Below are 18,490 nucleotides of genomic sequence, written 5' to 3' on the forward strand. Positions count from 1 at the left end.
TTTATGATTATGAAAAAGATTTGTAACAAAAAGTCTTCTCCTACATATTTCTCACTTTCATAAATTCTAAACCTTGATGTTTGGGTTTTTTTCAAACCCAATTGCTTTTATTATTTTGGTTAAAAACACTATGTTAAGAATAGTCAAGACTTAGTTTGAAACAATTAGTTTTTTTTTTAATTTTTTTCAAATCCTTAACTATTTTTAGACATTTAGATGGGTAGAAGGAGAAAATCTAATTTCTAATTAGCATGCTTTAATGCCACCTAATATTGATATCATTTCACATTGTAGATGACGTAGTATAATACAGTTGACTAACTTTCGTTAGTCAACAGTTAGTGAAAATGGCTTGTTTGATTCAAAATAAAAATTTAAAAATTTATTTGAATCCAATAAAAGGATAAGGATATAATTGATTTTTTTTTATATAGTTTAGAGGCTTATTTAGATATTAAGTCAAATTTTAATAAAAAAATGTCTATTTAAGTATTAAATTTTTAATGAAAGTTATTCAAATACTTGATATATTTTAAAATAATTTATATCTATCCATTGATTGGGATTTTCAATTGTAATTTTCTTAAATTAATTTTAAAAGACAACCTCACAAACTCAACTTATACAATTTTATCATAATTTTGTCCTTGTGTATAAACTATGGAAAATATCGAAATACCAGAGGTATTCATATTGGCTGCTTTAACAAATTAGGCCTTGTTAGGTTCATTGAAAATTTCAATGAGGGCAGGTTTTGACGAGGGAGAGGAAGGAGGGCCTTAAGAGCGATTGTGAAGAAGAAAGTGGGGCTGGAGCAGAGAAAGAGACCTGTGACGCCCAACAATCATATAGCGTGAATGATGAACAAGTTATCGAAGCATACAAGTAGAAACATGCTTGGGTTTGGATCCATCCACATCTTCTAATGAATTTGTATCGGACAAGTAAAGAGTTGAATTGCAACAATATTCAGGGATGTTGGAGGGGTTTGTTGATTTTGGGTTAATAACAGAGTTGGATTGGGAGTGAAGAAAATAAGATGGAACAATACTCTTTTGAAGCACTGCTGCTCTGATCTGTACCATATCATATAACCATTACTCTTTTATGTTTCCCAATCAACCCAGCAGCAGTAATTAATTACAGCATGAAGCATGATTTGTCTCCCGGCAAAGAAATCACTCAGGCATCGACACGGTTTCTAGGACAAATAACGATTCATCTATCACATCCTAGACAGAGATATTTATCTGACCATATGTATACATGATTCAAAAGAAAAAAGGCTGAAACATTCATACTCGGAAGAAGTAGCCATAACTGCCTGCAGTTGACAGGGTCACATGTTTTTCAGACATTCATATGAATAGTTGAAGGAATCATAATCCTAGGATAACAACCGACAATTCTGTGGTAAATCTCATCAATTTCTGGTCTGTATAGCTCACAACGTAAGATTTGCTTTTACGTGTCTAAACTATTCTTCCAGGTCTCCTGAGCTTAAAAAAAATCACAGTTGCTAAAGAATCACCTTCTCAGTATAGAGAATATAACGTTTGACAAAAATTCCCATTTCAAGGGAGGAAGCCCTACGATTAACCTGGCAACAGTTGCATATCTAGAGAGAGCTAATAATCTCTTTACCTTCGGTCTAGCTTTACTTCTATCCTAGAACCAGCATCTGCTTTTCAAAACAAACACATTCCAAGAGTAACTGCACCAATCCAATCTCCGTTCATTTAGACCTGCTTCTTCTCTGAAGTAGCAGCAGCCACCCGTTGCCGCTTCCTCCAGGCTGGGATCTTACCAGGGAAAGCCCATCTTAACAGTCTCTCCCACAGATAGCAGCCCAGAAACATTAGTAGAGCCCACAGCAATAGCTTATCCCTCAATCCCAAGGGTAATGGAACCAACTTCAACCAATCATTCAAGTCCCTAAACAGATCGGATGTTATAACCACAAAGAAACCAACAGCAGCCACAAGAGCATACAAGAACGGCTTGTTTTCCGGGATGCTCTGGTTGAAAGGATGACCCATGTAGTTGACTGCAAATGTAGCTACCTGGATCATCATGCTCACCATGTATGAAACTGTGTTCACTAGATTGGGGTGAAAGTCCGAGTCTGGCTCAATGCACTCTTCAGGCATGTATTTCTCAGCTTCTTTCACAGAAGAAATCAAGAAAAATAGGTGCATTGCAAACTGTCCCATGAGAGAAAGGAAGACGTAGGAGCAGAAAACATTGGGATGGGGCCGTGCCGCTGAAAGGGTGGGCAGTGGGCGGGCATGTGAGATAAACAGGAAAAAAGCAGCTGTAAATACACCACTGATCGTAGCCTGGACATCACCCAGCTTAACACCATCCAAATACATCACACTCAAGACATAAGCTGTAGCCAGGCAGTTAAGGCCAAGTATCTTGAACATCTGAAGGGTAGTCACGAGAGTGCTGCGTCCCTGACGAATGATGTCAGTGGTTGGGGCAACTGATGCATGTTTTGCCGTGAATGGGGATGCCATCGAGGCATCTCCCAGTTTGACAATAGGAGCTGAGCGACCATCACCCTCCTCATTCAGCTCATCCATTAGCTTCTTCAGCTTCTGCCGCTGCATCTCTGCAGCATTAAGATGCCGGTTACTGGCTGTGTGGTTGCTAGATTCTGATCTTGTAGCAACTTTGCCTTTTGAAGAGGCTTCTGCATTAAGACTCACAGCTTTGCCTGTTGCTTCTACACTAGGCTTCGATTTCTTTAACTTTAATGACTTTGTGCTTTCATCTTTAGATGTCCCTGGTGAAGAACTTTCACTTTTAGTTGGAGGCACTGCATTCAATAGGGCAACACCTACATCTGCCTGAAAAGAAGTAGGGTATTACATGTCCATACATTTCTGCTATCTTAGCTTCTCTGAACAACTAATTTCACTTTTTTTAATTTTAAACCAAATATTGTAAGCAGAAAAATTTCTATCAAACGACACCATTGGATTGATGTTGCTTTGCTTACAAACTAAATTCATTATTAGATTTAGTCAAAATATGGACACAAATTAATCCATATTTGCATAAAAATCACGAAACAACAGTGGAAAAGAATTTATAATAAAATCAATAGATACAAATGGTAAAATATGACAAAGTAAAGAGGGAAAAAAACCTTGTATGTATACACAAAGTTTTCTATAATTTAACCAAAGGATGGTAAATAAAACATTGTAGTTCTGCATCTCAGCCATGCCACAAACAACACAGAAAGACTTTTGGCAACTTGGATTTCAATTTCAATTTCATCCCAACCAGATAAAAAAGACAGATCAATCTTGTAGCCAAAAAATAATTATGACTGACCAATGTAATCCTACGAGGTATTTAGACAGCTCATCCAGCACATCCCATTACCTACTTGAGGCTTAGTTAAGTTGATTTCTAGGCAAGATTTATTTCTTTTTTTTTTTATTTGTTATGGGATTATTCATAGATTGATAACCAATGGCAGCACAATAAACAAATAAAACTATATAGCCTTGATACATAAAGCTCAAATGAGATGCCAAAGTAAGTCTACAAAACTTAAATGCTCTAAACAAAATAAGACCTGCCTTAAACAAAGATACGTAGAGCTAAAATGAGAAGCCAAAATGAGTGTACAACCTAAAAACCCTTAAAAAAAATTACCTGCTTAAGAGCTCCAACATCATTGGTCCCATCACCACACATTAAAGTTATCCTTCTCACTGTCTTGAAAGTGGTCATGATTAGTTCTTTCTGCTCTGGAGCAACCCTCGCAAAAACCTACAATGGCATTGTGGCAGGAATTACTTAGATTACATGATGCAGAAGACCATAACAAATGGATGGTAGAGTTGCAACCTTAACAAAAGGAATGACTCGTAAAACAGCAGAAGTCTGTTGTAACATTTCGATGCAGTCACCCCCAATACAGAGATCATGAGTTTCAGATAAAGCTTCAACCTCTTTCTCACTGAATGTCAGGTCAAATCCTTTTGTCAGTCCAGTTAAGCAGAAGAATAAGGAAGGCTCGGGGAGGGGGGCTGGCAGTAATACTACACACCAGATCAGCGGGGCAAGGGCAATATGACTAATTCCATACAAAATGTAAGATTAAACAAACCTTAATATATATGGAAGAACCAATACTTATTCTCAGCAAGTTTTATGAGAATCTAAACCCAGAAAAAGGAAATTACATGTAAAGAAAATACAGTAGATAACAAAGACAGAAACTTAACCTGTAGCGAATCCTCTCCATCTCATCTGGTGATACCCAATTGTATTCTTCTCCATTCTTCACTGGACCAAGAATCAATACTGGTTTTGATACAATATGAACTTGGCCAGCAACATGGCAAGCTGTCAAAGCTTGGTCACCAGTAATCATCACCTAAAATTAGGAAATTTTGTAGTCAGAAGAATATGAATTTCCTTCCCAAATCCAAGACTTCTCCAATTAGAGGAAAAGGGTAGAGGGGAAGGCAAGAAGAGCACATGAAACCTAGGGGTAGTTTCCACATAAAACAAACCCTAACAACCTCATGGTGGAATGCCAGACAAATGGCAAAAACTACTTTCCATTCTCAAAGTAAGACATGATTCACAGGAAAGGACAAACCAAGAACTGAAAAAGGAAAGGGCAGGCAGAAATTAAAAAAATATATATGAAGATCATTCTCTCTAGAGCCCCACAATTTATTTCATTAGTAAGGTACTTAAATAGTAGAATCAATTCTTTTTCCTTATAATATACACGAACTTCCATACAAATTGAGGAAAAAATTGTACATCCTGGTAAAAGAGATTGAAAGGAAAATTCTAAATGTTCCAAAAAACATTACTGATAGGAAACCTGTAAGTATCTAATGATTTTATCTTCCTTCCTATCAATTTTTTATCTTACCAAGAAAGAAAAGAGACATCTTTTCTGTTCCATCCACTGTTCCATCTATCCAACAATATATACCAGCTAACTTCTCTTTTTTTGTTTCACTTTTTATCTCTGTATTTTCCCTTCATCCCTACCAACTAAAGCTTAAAAGTACATGCTCAGAGTAGGTTACATGCTAGCTTAGCATTTGGAGGGGGAAGGTATCCACATGCACCCCAAAATCCATATTCATGTTTGGATTCCAGTAACAATTTCTAGGCAGACTTGAAAACCTAAGGCCGAAATTATAAAAAGTAAATAATTTCACTGTTGCATATATATAGGTACAAATGACCTTGCGCGGGCAGAAAAATTTTCACAACTCCACTTTCTAAGAGACTGACATGAGCTAAATGAAAGAAAATTTGAGATTTGCAATTAGTAAAATCAATAGTCCTTTTCTTTACCCTTTATTTACAAGGAAGAATACCACAACATTTAGAGAGAGATGTCCAGAAGAAGATGCCACTTACCAAATCATGTGAAGAATTCTTTAATTCAGAAAGAATAGTGGAAGAGTCTGCTCTAATAGGACAGTTAAATACCTGTAAAATTAAGTTTTAAGCATTCAGTGGTAAAAAGGATAAGTAGTATCATAACTCAAAACACTGATCTAAACATCTCAAAGTGCAAATTAGTGCCCCAAAAGAACAAACAAAAAAATAATTTTACAAAGATGAAAGGATTTATTGCTCAATGCTTACTGCAAAACCAGCAAATGTGAGGCCACACTCCACGGTATCTCTCTCCAAGCTTCTAGCTTCACTAACCTGCAGAAGACACATTGAAATTAGAAGACAGGCCAACAACTTAAGAACTTGAGATCAGAAGATTGTACAAATTTACAAGTAAAAGAAAAAAAAAGTTAAAACTGCAGGTGCTTGTGCATTACTCAGACAAATAATTATCTTAATAATATATTGATAGACTCCACTCTTTTCCACTTCTGGTTTTTATCCACAGGAAAAGGGTGTCTAAACATTTTTGACGATCAAGGTCTCTTCCATATATTTGAGGTGTCTGAAGTCCTCAGGTGTAAGATGAGAGAACTAATCCCAAGTAAAAAGTAGTTCACAGTAAATTTTTTTTTCTAGGGAGATATATATATATATGAGAGGGAACCAAATGCTGAACCCAGATGGGATGCTAAGGTCAATGATCCAAAGAACTATGGTAATACCATGTCAGGCACCAAATTCTCCATCATTCCCCATCCAAGCCCCTCTTAAGAAAACATTTTTTCCTCTCTTTATATTAAAACAAAAGTTGCACGGAATATTTGAATAATTGGGAGGTTGTTTTATATAGTTGTCGATTCTTTGTTTTATGTTTTGAGTTCACAAAATTTTTTCATTCATTTTGTTTTTAATTTTTAACAACAGGCAACATGCTTGGCTATGTAAAATTGTTGCAATAGTGTGTCCATGGTCAAGTGATAGACGTGGTTAGAAAATATGAGATCTTTGGTTCAAGTACAAAATGAAATCTTCTCAATTCGTTTTTTTGTACCCTAAAAAGAGGTAATGCTTGCGCAAAAGTACTGTTCATTCATGCATGAAAAGTGTTGGAAATGTATCCAAAATGTTGAGAACAAGAAATTCTTCGTATCAACAATTTTTATTTTTTGTTTTTCTAAAACAAAAGAAAATGGAGGCTGAAGTGTCACTCAGCAATCATGTATTAAGTACTTGAAACAACATTGCTATCAATCTTACAGATTCATAATTATTGATCTTCTACTGAAAGGAGAAAGAGAGAGAGAGAGAGATAAGTTGGGTGGGGATTAATATAAATCTATGGACCACTTACTGTCATATCTGGAAGAGATTTGTAAGCAAGAGCCAGCACACGAGACCCTTGACGTGTGTATTTCTTGTAGGTTTCAACATATGATGGTGGCAAATCAGTGAGTCTATCTTGGATAGTCTCAGGTGCACCCTGCATGGATAAGGTCTGACTAATGAGAAAATTAATATAATAGTTCCTTCTTTCTAAATGGCTATGACACATGGCATACAGTAGATCAACAATCCCAAGCTAGGAAATGCATTCTTGGAGATTCAATTATTACCTATTAACAAGTTAGCACATGGAAAAGAGAGGAGAAACATAGTTTTAATAGACATCAAAAGTATCAACCCTTAATTGGGTAACAATGCTTCAAATATTCCTAAACCAAAAACGCTTGTGACGTGAGAGATTCTTCCTATTTGACATATAAACATCTATGATAGTTATATTGCATTATGAAAGTTTTATCAATCAACAGCCTCCAAGGAAACCAATATATCCAAAAATTCTGCTCCAAGCACAGAACCTGATTTTTGGCAAGAATCTGATATAGCAAACCAATATATCCATACAAATAGAAAACAGAGAATAAAAAGAAAAAAGGACAACAGCAAACAGACCTTGACAAAAACGAAAAACTCCTCCTGGACACGAACAACAACTGACATTCGTTTCAAGTGGGATGCAAAATGGTGCCTCTGCACAATCTGCACGGCGTTGCCAATTCCCCTGAAGTTCATTAGATTAACAAATGAGTGCGTGAAACCACAACTTAACAGAGAAGAGGGCTTCTAAAATAGTGAGTGGGGACGAGTGCTGGACGAATAAATATGTAAATATAACACGTGTGAAATATAAACAAAAGTTGCACCTGAATAACAGGCTAGCTTTCATATATTAATATCTAAAAGTGTATTTTGAATTATCAGTCATTATCCATCAGTCCGCTCCTAAACTATTAACAGCCAACAGCAGGTTCTAAATAGTGAATAACTATTTTGAACGAAATGCTGGACCACGTATTTAATATTCTAGCAGGTTAGATAAAAATAAAACATATAGTAATCATATAGGTATGACAGGGCTAGTCAAATTTGTTAATTCTAACTTCAGCAACAGATTCAATCCATCTGATCAGATGCTCTATGTTAGGAACCCAGTTCCCATTATCAGCTATTCATATATATATATATATATATATATATAAATTTTAGTGACGCTTATAATAACCTTCTCCAACTGAACTTGTATTTGTGTTTCTTGTTCACTCACAAAATATCAAACTACTGGTGCCAAAGGAAAGGCAGCATTTATACGTTGAATTATTTGCTTAAATTTTTCATTTTTTTCTTTGGAAAGAGCAGTTCTGAATGCTAGGATCCCAGGTTTTCTTGTCTATCACATCCCTTCTTTTGGTTATCCTGAACTTTCCTTCTAGCTTATGATCCATTTCTTCTACTTAATAGTTTCATTTATCACCTCTCTGTCCAACTTCCTGTCCACATTTACTTCTTTTCATTTCAGTCAGAGTACTTGGCTTTCAGATTCAATCAGTTAAACTAGTATATCTTGTTAATAACTTTCCAAATCCTGGACTTTATCAAGTTTCTTATCTGGTCACATAGTTTACTTATGTCTTCTAACCATTTCAATATAGTTCCCCGTACATAGGGCAGCATGGAATCAGTTTTTTCTTTATAGTCTAACTAAATAGCAAATATCATTGCTTGTTTTCCCAAAGAATCCAAGCACTGAATATAACGCTGTAACATAAACTCACTATAATTTTAGTTTCCATTTTGAACATTTCTTACCTAACAAATAAGAAACCATATGGCTGAAGTTAGAAGACACCTTAACTTATTAAGGGACTGTTGCTCTAAATTTTAACCAACAGTTAACTGGCACTCTACCCAAAACATAGTAACCTAAAAATTTCAAACACGTCATGTACAGCAATGCATTACCCTAATATTAGAGCCTTTCCCTAATTCTTAATTACCAATGACATTTACAAGCCAACTTTTAATCAAATGAATGATCAATTAAGCAAAGACAACTTTTTTTCTTCTCTAGAAACAAAAAAATTCCTATTACTATCCATTAGAGTTCCAGTAGTATCAATTATTCCATAGTAGCAACAAATACTCATATTGCTGTATAAGGTGGGCTCAGTTCAGTCAGCACAAAGTCTCTGCAAACAGCACCTCCACCATCAAATAAGAACAGAGGAAGAAATTTTAGGCTTATTTTCAAAGTTAGAAATTTTTCAAGGATGAAATCTTGTCTTTCCATTCTCAACATTTCTAAGGAATCCCTTTCTTCCTTTTACCTTACTGTTCCCCTAGAAAGGGGAATAAACTACTTAAACTTGTATGAAGTATGCCCAGATTCCGGAACATGTAAAAAAGCAGCAGATATTAGAAACCACTAATAAAAGAATAGAAATAAAATTGCAAACACATGAATCCATACGAAAATCAAACCTGACTAATGAGCATTGCAAATTACCTTTTTGGAACAGCCTTCTCATCAGATTTATAACTCCAATCAATTCCTTTTAATGCAGCTTTCTCAAGAGGATCACCAACCTACAAGCATTTGCAGAATTTAAAAGCAACTTACAATAGTAAGAAATACAAAACCTAACTACAAATATGTAATTGACAACAAAAATGCAACACAACGTCACACTACCAGGATCACAAAAGCACAGTCAACATACCCATGCTCCAGAGCAGACTATATCAAAACTAGGATTGTAGAAGTGAGTGAATTACAAAAATCTAAAGAGTTATATAAAGCCAAAAGGCAGATGTGGAGGATTAATTTAAATGCCCTAGTTACAAATTACCAAGTTAAAAGATATTAGGTTTGAGCCGGCAGTAGTGCACATTCATTACCAAGTTAAAAATTACAACAATAAAATAAGTTTTCTAAGAAGAGAAGCAAGCCAAAGAAGTGAATTGGCAACTAACAGTCAATAACAGAATGCTGACGTTGCAGTAGAAAGAAGACAATGATACTGCCAAAGATCAAGTTGGAAGAACTAAATGATCCCTTGAAGTGCATGCAATGGTAACCTACTGATGAACCATCAGACCCTGTTCCACATAAATTTTTCCAGGGGAGAAAAGAAAGCAAAACATTTACAATCCTAGACTTGTTTAAAAGAAAAGTGACTTTTGAATTTAATTTATTGTTTGCCGAATTGTACAATTTAAATGAAGAAACTAAGTTGGTCCTGATGTAACTTGTGCGAGACAACTCAAAATAAAAAAATAAAAGGAGGCTATAGAAGAGAAAGAACAATCATTCACCTCATCAATACAATGACTTGCATCAAAGATTTATCCAAGTCATTTCCTTTAAAATCATAGTTTCGATGCAAATACAGTGTGAAACTTTTTATCAAATGCAGTGAAATATGTTATGTTGTACCAAAATAATATTTTTCACCAATGATTTTACAGTAAATACATAAAGCCAATAGTAAGTAGTTCATCTGTAGGTTGTCATCCATGTAGCATAGAAAGGCCCAAAATTTAGCCTGCTATAAGAATACATGGGTGCATCTGATGGAGATTGTCATCAAGCAACAGAAAATGAGATAGAACCAATGGTGGATTTTTACATCCTCAACGCATTTCTCTTTGCTCATGCTAAAGGTTTCTTGCACTGAAAATATGTGATATACATCCATTACGTTAGCTGGTTTCTCTCGTGCTTCCAATAAAACTACTTCTCATCAAATAGAAAAATATTGCATGCCAAAAAATAATTATAAGAAAGCAGATTCGAAAGACAGGAATTATAAGCAATGCTTAGCCAACCAGTATACCAGCTTGTTGTCTACAAACACCAAGGCATGACAAGAAGCCAGAATCTCAACTGTGCGGGGAGAAACTTTAGTCATATCAGATTCTAAGTCTGAACTGCCACTTAACCCAACAACTCCACAGAACTCCTGGAAAAGAGCACAGAGAAATGAATTCGTGTTATGAAAATAAAATCATTACAGAAAATTAAATCTGGCCTTATTAGTGACATACCATATCATCTGACGTCAGTGTTCCAGTTTTATCAAAACAACAAATGTCAACCTGTGGAAAGAAACAACAGGCAGCACTGATTTAGTATGAACCAAAGCAGCATAAAGGTATTGTAATGTGCCATGCACACCAGAATCTCACCAAAACAAAGGATTAGAAAAAGCATGAGAAAATAAAGTATAGCCTGTACAATCATGTCTAAACCATGGATATTAAAACTACAACTATCTTCTCTAAACTATTTCATGCCAAATTCCTAGGCCTTTAGCCCATTAAAAGAATTGGGCCAACCAACCTTTCCAGCAAATGGGATTCGAAAAGGCTCTGTACAAAATATTCCACGCCGTGCAAGGGCAATCAAAGATGTATTAACAGCTATTGATAATTCCATGGGTAGCTCTGGGGGAATCACAGAAGTAATAATGAGAGAACAACTTAGAAAGAGCTTGTACTTGCTCCTTGTAGGATCCTCCAGCCCCTATATATGTGAAAACAGCATCATTATCCTATAGCTAGCCATACAGCATAAGCCTAATATTCTCTCACATACCTCAAGGAAAAATATTTACCTTTTTAAGTACATAACCAGCAGCAATTATTGCAAACACAACAAGAAATAAAATGAAGAGGCCACTTTCCCAGCTGTTAGCAGTAACCTACAAGACATCATGGAAAATGGAGCTACTGAAAAATCAAATACGAGAATGATATAATCCTATAGATAAAGTAAAATTTTAAAAAAGTGTATCAGAGTACAGAACAACAACAAATTACCCTGTCTGTAGAAAACAAAATTGTCCTCATAAGCTTCCCTTGACTTGTTTCAAAACCAGTGCGCAGAACAACAGCCAAGCAGCCACCATCAGGAGTTTTCAGAGGGAAGCTCTGACTCCAATTAGAAACATAGAAACATAAATAAAAGGAATAAGCATATCAGATATACAAATAACTGAATCTTGGTATGACCTACCTTATCTGCAGTGTGCTGCAATATTTTAGTCCCACCAAACAAAATATGATTTTTATCACGCTTGGCAGATAGCTTCTCCTCAAGCCCCCTGCCCGTTATAGAAACCTAAAAAATAATTCCATCTCATGTAAATTGTTCAAATGTGACTCAGAAGTGATAAATGCTTCACCCTAGTCCAGCACCTATGAGGGAAATAATTTGACAAACATCCCCAAATGAAGTCCAACAGATGTACATACCAACTGATCCAAACTATAATCATAAAACTTAGGAAAAGCATTTAAAGGTTACAGCATTAATCCTAGATAATACAAAATTTTCAAGCCATACTTAAAAGATTGCAATACTAGCCATCAAAGAGAAAAAGAGTTAGTTATACTATAGAAAAATTACATCCTAAAATAGTACTTCCACATCAAGCCATTCATACAAGTAAAAATCAAACAGATAATTCAACACTTCAGTAACCTGAGTACATAAACCACACAAATACAGACGAAATAAACTTCCCTCTCCATCACACATCAGATACCCAGGGGGAAAGAGATCATTGATTACTAAAATAGAGAAGAAAGGATTCACCTTCCACTGGGGAGTAGACTCGCCTGTGAGAATCGCTTCATTCACAATAGCACTTCCAGCCAGTATAAGCATGTCTGCTGGTACAGACTTATCTTCTCCATTTTGACCAGATGACCGACCCATGGAGACAACATCCCCAGGCAATAGATCAGTGCCAGAAAGTTTCACCCACCTGCAACTCCCAAAGTTTGACGGATAAATCTACAACTCTGAAATAGCTTTTAAACTTCTAACCAAAAATGATAGTGAAACATACTTCCCACATCGATGCACCATTAGAGTCTGGCTGTCCACTCTAACACGTCTTAGCTCACTTAAAGTCTTTAACCGACTTTTTGCCATTGTTGACTCAAACATAAACAGCATGAATAAGGTGAACAAACTGTAATACCAATACTCATCCAGACACCAAAGACCAACACAGAAGACCTATGCACGAACAAGATAAAAATGTTCAAGAAAAAACTAAAATGTCTTGAAATATGAGAGAGATTTGAATGAGTAACAAGGAGAAAACCTGAAAGACAAAAAAGGGCTCCATGCAATGCTCTTTCATTAATTTCTGAAAAGTAGGTTGTGGATATTCAAATCTGCATGACATAAAGACATATACATGAAGATGAAAGTCATTTTATTATCATAAAATTAAAACAATAACCTAAATGTCACAGTATACAAATGTAGTTCACAAGTCACAACTGATATAAGTAGTAAATTATCATTTTAAAAATGAGTGGGAGGAAAGCATTGTGATCTGTAAAAAGGAATTGGTAGGCATCAAAATAGAATTAAAACAAAAAGAGGTTGCAGAAGTTTTCACTACAGCAGAGAAGACACAAACAGCATCTGAAATCACCTAACTACCAGAACAAGGAGCATTTTCAATTATTACAATGTTCTAACTGGAATCTTTATCATATTCAGTTTCAGAAAACCTGAAAGTACAAAAGAAGAATGACATTCTAATGGAAGATAGTTTGTTTTTCTTTTCATGAATTACATCTTTCATTCTATGAGAAGAATAATGTTCTAATGTAGGAAAAATTTGTCCTCTTGATGAAGCTTTTAATTTCTTCCTTATTTTTACTTCTGATAGCAAAATCTACAAAATTAAAGAATTCTTCAAATTCCAAAATCCCAATCAGCATATACCAGGTGCTAGAAATTAGTGAAACAACAGCACCTAATATGTCAAATTTATCAAGAATCAAATGTATTTAACAAGCTCTACTTCAACCAACTATAACACTAGTTTGCAAGAACATTGTCATATGAGAACAAGTAACTACTGAGACTCCATATAATACAGTAGTAAAACCATTAATCCATTGATCACCAAGTGCATTAAGCTACAATCAAAAGGTTATGTTCAACAGTCATATAGATATGGAGAAAGTCAATTTGAAAGGCTAAAGTCAAAATTGTTACAATAACAACATACACATTCCGTCCCCATTTTTCAGCTGCAACAAGAACTTTAGCATCAGAGCCATGGCCAGAACTTTTTAGGTAATAGCCAAATGTTTCCTTGGTAGGGTATGGAAGCTTGCAAAAGCTCTCCTCATCCTTAGAATAGATAAAGCACTGCTTTCTGAAATCAAAGTAAATCTCCTCTGCCTCTGTTGCAGATGAAGAACTTGCCACCTATGCAAATATAAGAAAGGAACAAATTAAGAACCCAAAAAGGAGAAGAGGGAAAAAAAAAAGGGCAGTGGAGCAAATATAAATACACCAATTTGTATGAAAAGACAGACAATTGAAAGGGAGTGAGACACATAGAACCCAAGAAAGGGGAAAAAAAGGGCAAGTGAAGATGCATTAACAAATTACACAACTATACAAACAAACTCCTGATGGGGAGAAAGAGAACCATTCAACAACTACCACAAGAGATTAGATGGAATCTCCCTCCCTCCTCCCTCTCTCTGTTGGCACATCTGAGTGTATTTAACCACACACAAATGCAATCGGACTATTAATTAGTGGGTTGGTGTGCATCTGCAAGAGCACAACTCTTTGACCTACCATTCTACACTAATCCCTCTGTTGGCTTCTGAACCTAATTAAGAAACAACGATAGTCCTCTAGGTCTCAAGAATCTAGCATTTGCTTCTCAACTACACTTTCCAGTTATAAACCTGCCCCCCCCCCAACCCCTTCCCAAACAATCTACACCTTAGCACATTCAAACGATGCTTTAATGATGCTAGCTTGACTCACAAAGCACCAATGAAAGAAAGAACAAATAGCCAAAAATGATGATCACACTTACCCATAATGGCATATTTCCAATAATTAAAACATTATATAAATAGTTTTCAACTCAAATTGAAGATCAAGAAGAATAAAACACAGATTCAAAAAGCTAAAACAGAGGAACAAACTCAGAAACAACAATTATCACTGCAAGGAAACTCAAGTCTACAGCTACATTATTGTTTTAGAGGCTGTGGTATATGCTGTAGAACATTAACACCTTAGTGACTTTTGCACAAGTGTGCATGCATCCTCATACCTATGGCACAAACGTATCATGCAACACAAACATAACTGGGCAGTGCACAGGTTTAGTTTACATAAAACAGGCCTAAACTTCATTGTTATAGAGTACATGAACAGGAGTGATAAACATAACATATGAAAAAACTACAAATTTGCAAGCCCACAAAAGATAATGCATTATTAGGTAGTCAATCTAAAAGTCCCTAATCCAAAGGAACCTTACAGATCAGTATTTACAAGGCGTGCACCATCGCACTAAGGCACAACCATAAACCAGGTAATGTGCCTCGCACCCTTTTTGCAAGGTGCTTTTGATCAGGCACACACTTTTTGAAGCAAAAAAGTGCCAAAAAGAAAAAGGTCTGAATTTAGTGTCATTTAGGTTTCTTTAACTTCCAATTTAATTTATCTGCTCTTCTTTCAATTGTCAAAAAGGAAAGCTAATATTAGCTCCCTTTACAAGAATAAGATAATGGGTTTTCTAGTCCAAGCACAATTTATTTTGAAAATTAAAGTGAAGGAGACGTAGAGATTTCTTTGATGATGACTTTAAGTTAATTGTGATAATTCCAGATATTTAGAACATGTTATACTAGGTAATGGAGTAAATTCTTTAATGTTTTATTAAGAAAATCATAAAGTTTAAGCTTATCAAATACAAATATATAGGATTTTCTTTGTCTTATTTATCTTTAAAAAATTAGCCCTTACAACCACTCAGACAGGGGTTTTTTTTTTTTTTGCCTTGCAATATTGCCTAGAGCACATCTTGCACCTTTGACAACATTGCATGAAAGCATTATAAACTAGCCAGATATTCACTTTTATTTACCTAAGCCTCCCCATGGGGACAAAGTTCAAAAATAAAGGTGAACAACAACCACCAGTATAGAGGCTAGACAGAAAGATAGCCAAAATAGAAGTCACCTTATCTTTCAAAAGGAGGCGTACTCTAATTATAAGTATACTCCAACCTTTATATTTACTTCATGACATTTTTCCCATTCCTTGCTTGGTAGCAATATCCAAAACATTGTTTTTCAAGAGTGGGTTAATGCTTCAAAGAGAGGTGAAAAGCTATAGATTTAATCCCCTCTACACTTTCTCCTTTTAATTCAAAAGGCAACAATTCATGCTATTGATCTTATAGATCATTTATTCTATAAAAATTGGTGTTCTACTAGGTTGGCATCCACCTTTGGTGCCTTCCAGTCTGTTTGATCTTTCATTTATTAAACTATCCCTAAACAAGTCATACAAAGGCAATGCCAGGTCCAACCTCAAAATAACATTTAATGCATGCTACCTTAAATTTCATGGGAACCAAAGTTGCTCCACTAAATGTCCATCTTATGAAGTTTCCTTAAATGCATGCACAGCACTCAAAATTGATGTCAACTTATAAATCCACGAATAAAACTACATCATCCATGCTTCTCACTCATATTTCTACTCCTAATGCAATCAACCTAAAAATTAATGAGAAAATAGAACTCTAAAACAATAAGAAAACAACAATCATAACACTAGAACAATCACAACATCTATCCAATTTTCAAAATAAGCCAAAAAAATACCTAAGCTCCTTGCCTTTATTTGACTAAGAATACACCTTAAATCTCTCAATAGATCTTATAACTTTGGAAATTTAATATAAGTTAAAAACTATGATGCAATTTCGTTGAGCCGTTGCAAATTAAAACAGAAATGCAGCACCAATTCTAACAAATATATTCTATAAAACTGAATCATGCATTTTGCTCTGCAAAAAAGGAACTACAATTTTAATAATTAATTCATTAAAATATTACCGCTTAGTTTTCCTTCCAAACGGACATCTTGCGTTCTACTTATAGAATGAAAAAAGCAAGAAACAAAAAACAATTAAAATGCAACACCAATTCTAACATTAATATTTGATGTTCTATATAAAACTAAAATCATTCAATTTGTTCTAAAATGAAAAAAGAAAAATGAACTACGATATTAATTTTTAATTTCTCAAAAATATCACTACTCAGTGTTCCATCCAAACGTACAGAATGAAAAGAAAAAGAGCAAGAAACAAAAGCACACACGACTATACCTACATATTTTAAAAAGAAAACCAAAAAAGAGAGAGGAACTTGCCTGTTTACGAAAATGAAGTGGCACTACCTCTTTCGAACCAGAAAACTTTGCCGGAGTGATTTTGCAGGCATCAGCAAGGTGAATATCGTTAACCTACACACACCATGGCATTCCAAAATTATAAAGCAATAAACAGAAAACGAAAAAGAATATGCTAAAATAATATCTATTACCTTACTGTATTGAACAAGGCACTTGAAATCGACGGACCAAGCGGTGAAAAGCCAGACCAATATGTGAGTAACAACAAGGCCGCCCAAGACGATGGCTGCATCAACGAAATCTATGCTAGGAACAACAATAGTTAACCAAAGGGCATAAAGAATTGCGAAAGGCCAAACGTCTAATCGCCATGCTTTGTGTTTCCTTCTTAGCAAATCGACTTTGTCCACTACTTTGCCACCGACATGGAACCTCGACATCTCAAATCCACCGCACTGTTTGGTTACTGAGAAAGTGCGTGCAAGAAAAAAAAAAAGATTAGGAAATGAAGAAAACTGATCGATCTTGGGATCGATGAAGTCAATTTAAAACCATGGACGGCAAAATTGATTGAGTAATTAAATCTGGAAGAAGTTATGTATAAAAGAAAAAAATCCGTAAAGATACCTGAGAAAATGAGATCTGAAACCCTAGAAAAGGAAAAAGAATTTGAGTAGAGAAAGAGAGTGGACAAGGGAAAGAGGAAGTGCCGCCCTGGAACATATAAAGCGTAATAAAATGAAGCATACAAGAAATAATAAAGTACATTAAATCAAGACTAGTTTCCTTTTCTCTTTTTTCAAGGAATCAAGAACAGATATTTATTGTAATTTATAAAGCGTAAATAATATGAAATTAAATTTATAAACTGAAAATAAAAATAAAGTTAACTTTACAAATTAAATTGGATAATTATCATATATCCATTTAATAATTAATTACAAAAAAATTAATACTCCACAAGCAAATTAAGATTGATGTGTTTGTTCATGGAAATTGTTAATTTACTAAATAGATATACGATAATCGTTTAATTAAAATTAACAACTTCAACACTTTTGGAATGAGTAAGGGAAAACTTCAATTCCAACACTCCAATGCCCACGCTAGTATTATATTAAAAAATATTATACTTTTACTTAATTTAAATTTTTTAAAAAAGTATTAAAATAAAAATATTTTTTTAATATTAAATAAAATATTAAATAGGATCCAAGTGAGAGCTTGTTTTAAGATTTTTACAAAAGTTTTAAGGGTGAGTATTCTTCAGTTTTATCCGTTTGGTCTTAATATTTCTAAAATCGAATGAATTGAATTTCTCTAAATATAACTAAAACTAATTTAAATTATAATAAAAATTGAAAACAATGAAATTTTATTTTTGTACCATATCAGTTGATTGTTTAATATTATATTTGAAAAAAATTAATAATATCTATACTAATATTATATTTATATATATAACATGTTCATAATATTTGTATAATATAGTTTAAAATATATCAATATTGGTCACTTTCTCAACCAATTTTATTATAA

General features: G+C 34.5%; 1 protein-coding gene across 1 annotated transcript; it reads right to left on the minus strand.

Annotated features, from left to right (window-relative positions):
• Positions 1-1,267: 1,267 nt before the first annotated feature.
• On the minus strand, positions 1,268-17,813 carry PDR2 (phosphate deficiency response 2). Its single transcript, XM_021427074.2, has 22 exons — positions 17,579-17,813; positions 17,143-17,417; positions 16,970-17,062; positions 13,779-13,981; positions 12,855-12,927; positions 12,594-12,766; positions 12,338-12,509; positions 11,756-11,860; positions 11,560-11,670; positions 11,355-11,441; positions 11,081-11,263; positions 10,786-10,836; positions 10,575-10,700; positions 9,245-9,324; positions 7,354-7,462; positions 6,752-6,880; positions 5,647-5,712; positions 5,416-5,487; positions 4,251-4,402; positions 3,871-3,982; positions 3,676-3,792; positions 1,268-2,855 (listed from the first exon to the last, which is right to left on the minus strand). Exons 2-22 carry the CDS (start codon positions 17,389-17,391, stop codon positions 1,740-1,742), a joined length of 3,579 nt encoding a protein of 1,192 aa, XP_021282749.1. The 5' UTR covers positions 17,392-17,417; positions 17,579-17,813; the 3' UTR covers positions 1,268-1,739.
• Positions 17,814-18,490: the final 677 nt, after the last annotated feature.

Source organism: Theobroma umbraticum, unplaced genomic scaffold (genome assembly GCF_002168275.2).
Source record: "Theobroma umbraticum cultivar Fairchild unplaced genomic scaffold, ASM216827v3 scaffold_147.0, whole genome shotgun sequence".
NCBI classification, from domain to species: domain Eukaryota; kingdom Viridiplantae; phylum Streptophyta; class Magnoliopsida; order Malvales; family Malvaceae; genus Theobroma; species Theobroma umbraticum.

Bases quoted from the DNA above. Each gene is read 5' to 3' on its own strand.
- PDR2 (XM_021427074.2), bottom strand. From the start codon at position 17,391: ATGTCGAGGTTCCATGTCGGTGGCAAAGTAGTGGACAAAGTCGATTTG. The intron at 12,510-12,593 runs GTATGTTTCACT...TGGGAGTTGCAG, and splicing joins ATGGTGCATCGATGTGGGAA to GTGGGTGAAACTTTCTGGCA. The intron at 5,713-6,751 runs GTAAGTGGTCCA...TGTCTTCTGCAG, and splicing joins AATCTCTTCCAGATATGACA to GTTAGTGAAGCTAGAAGCTT.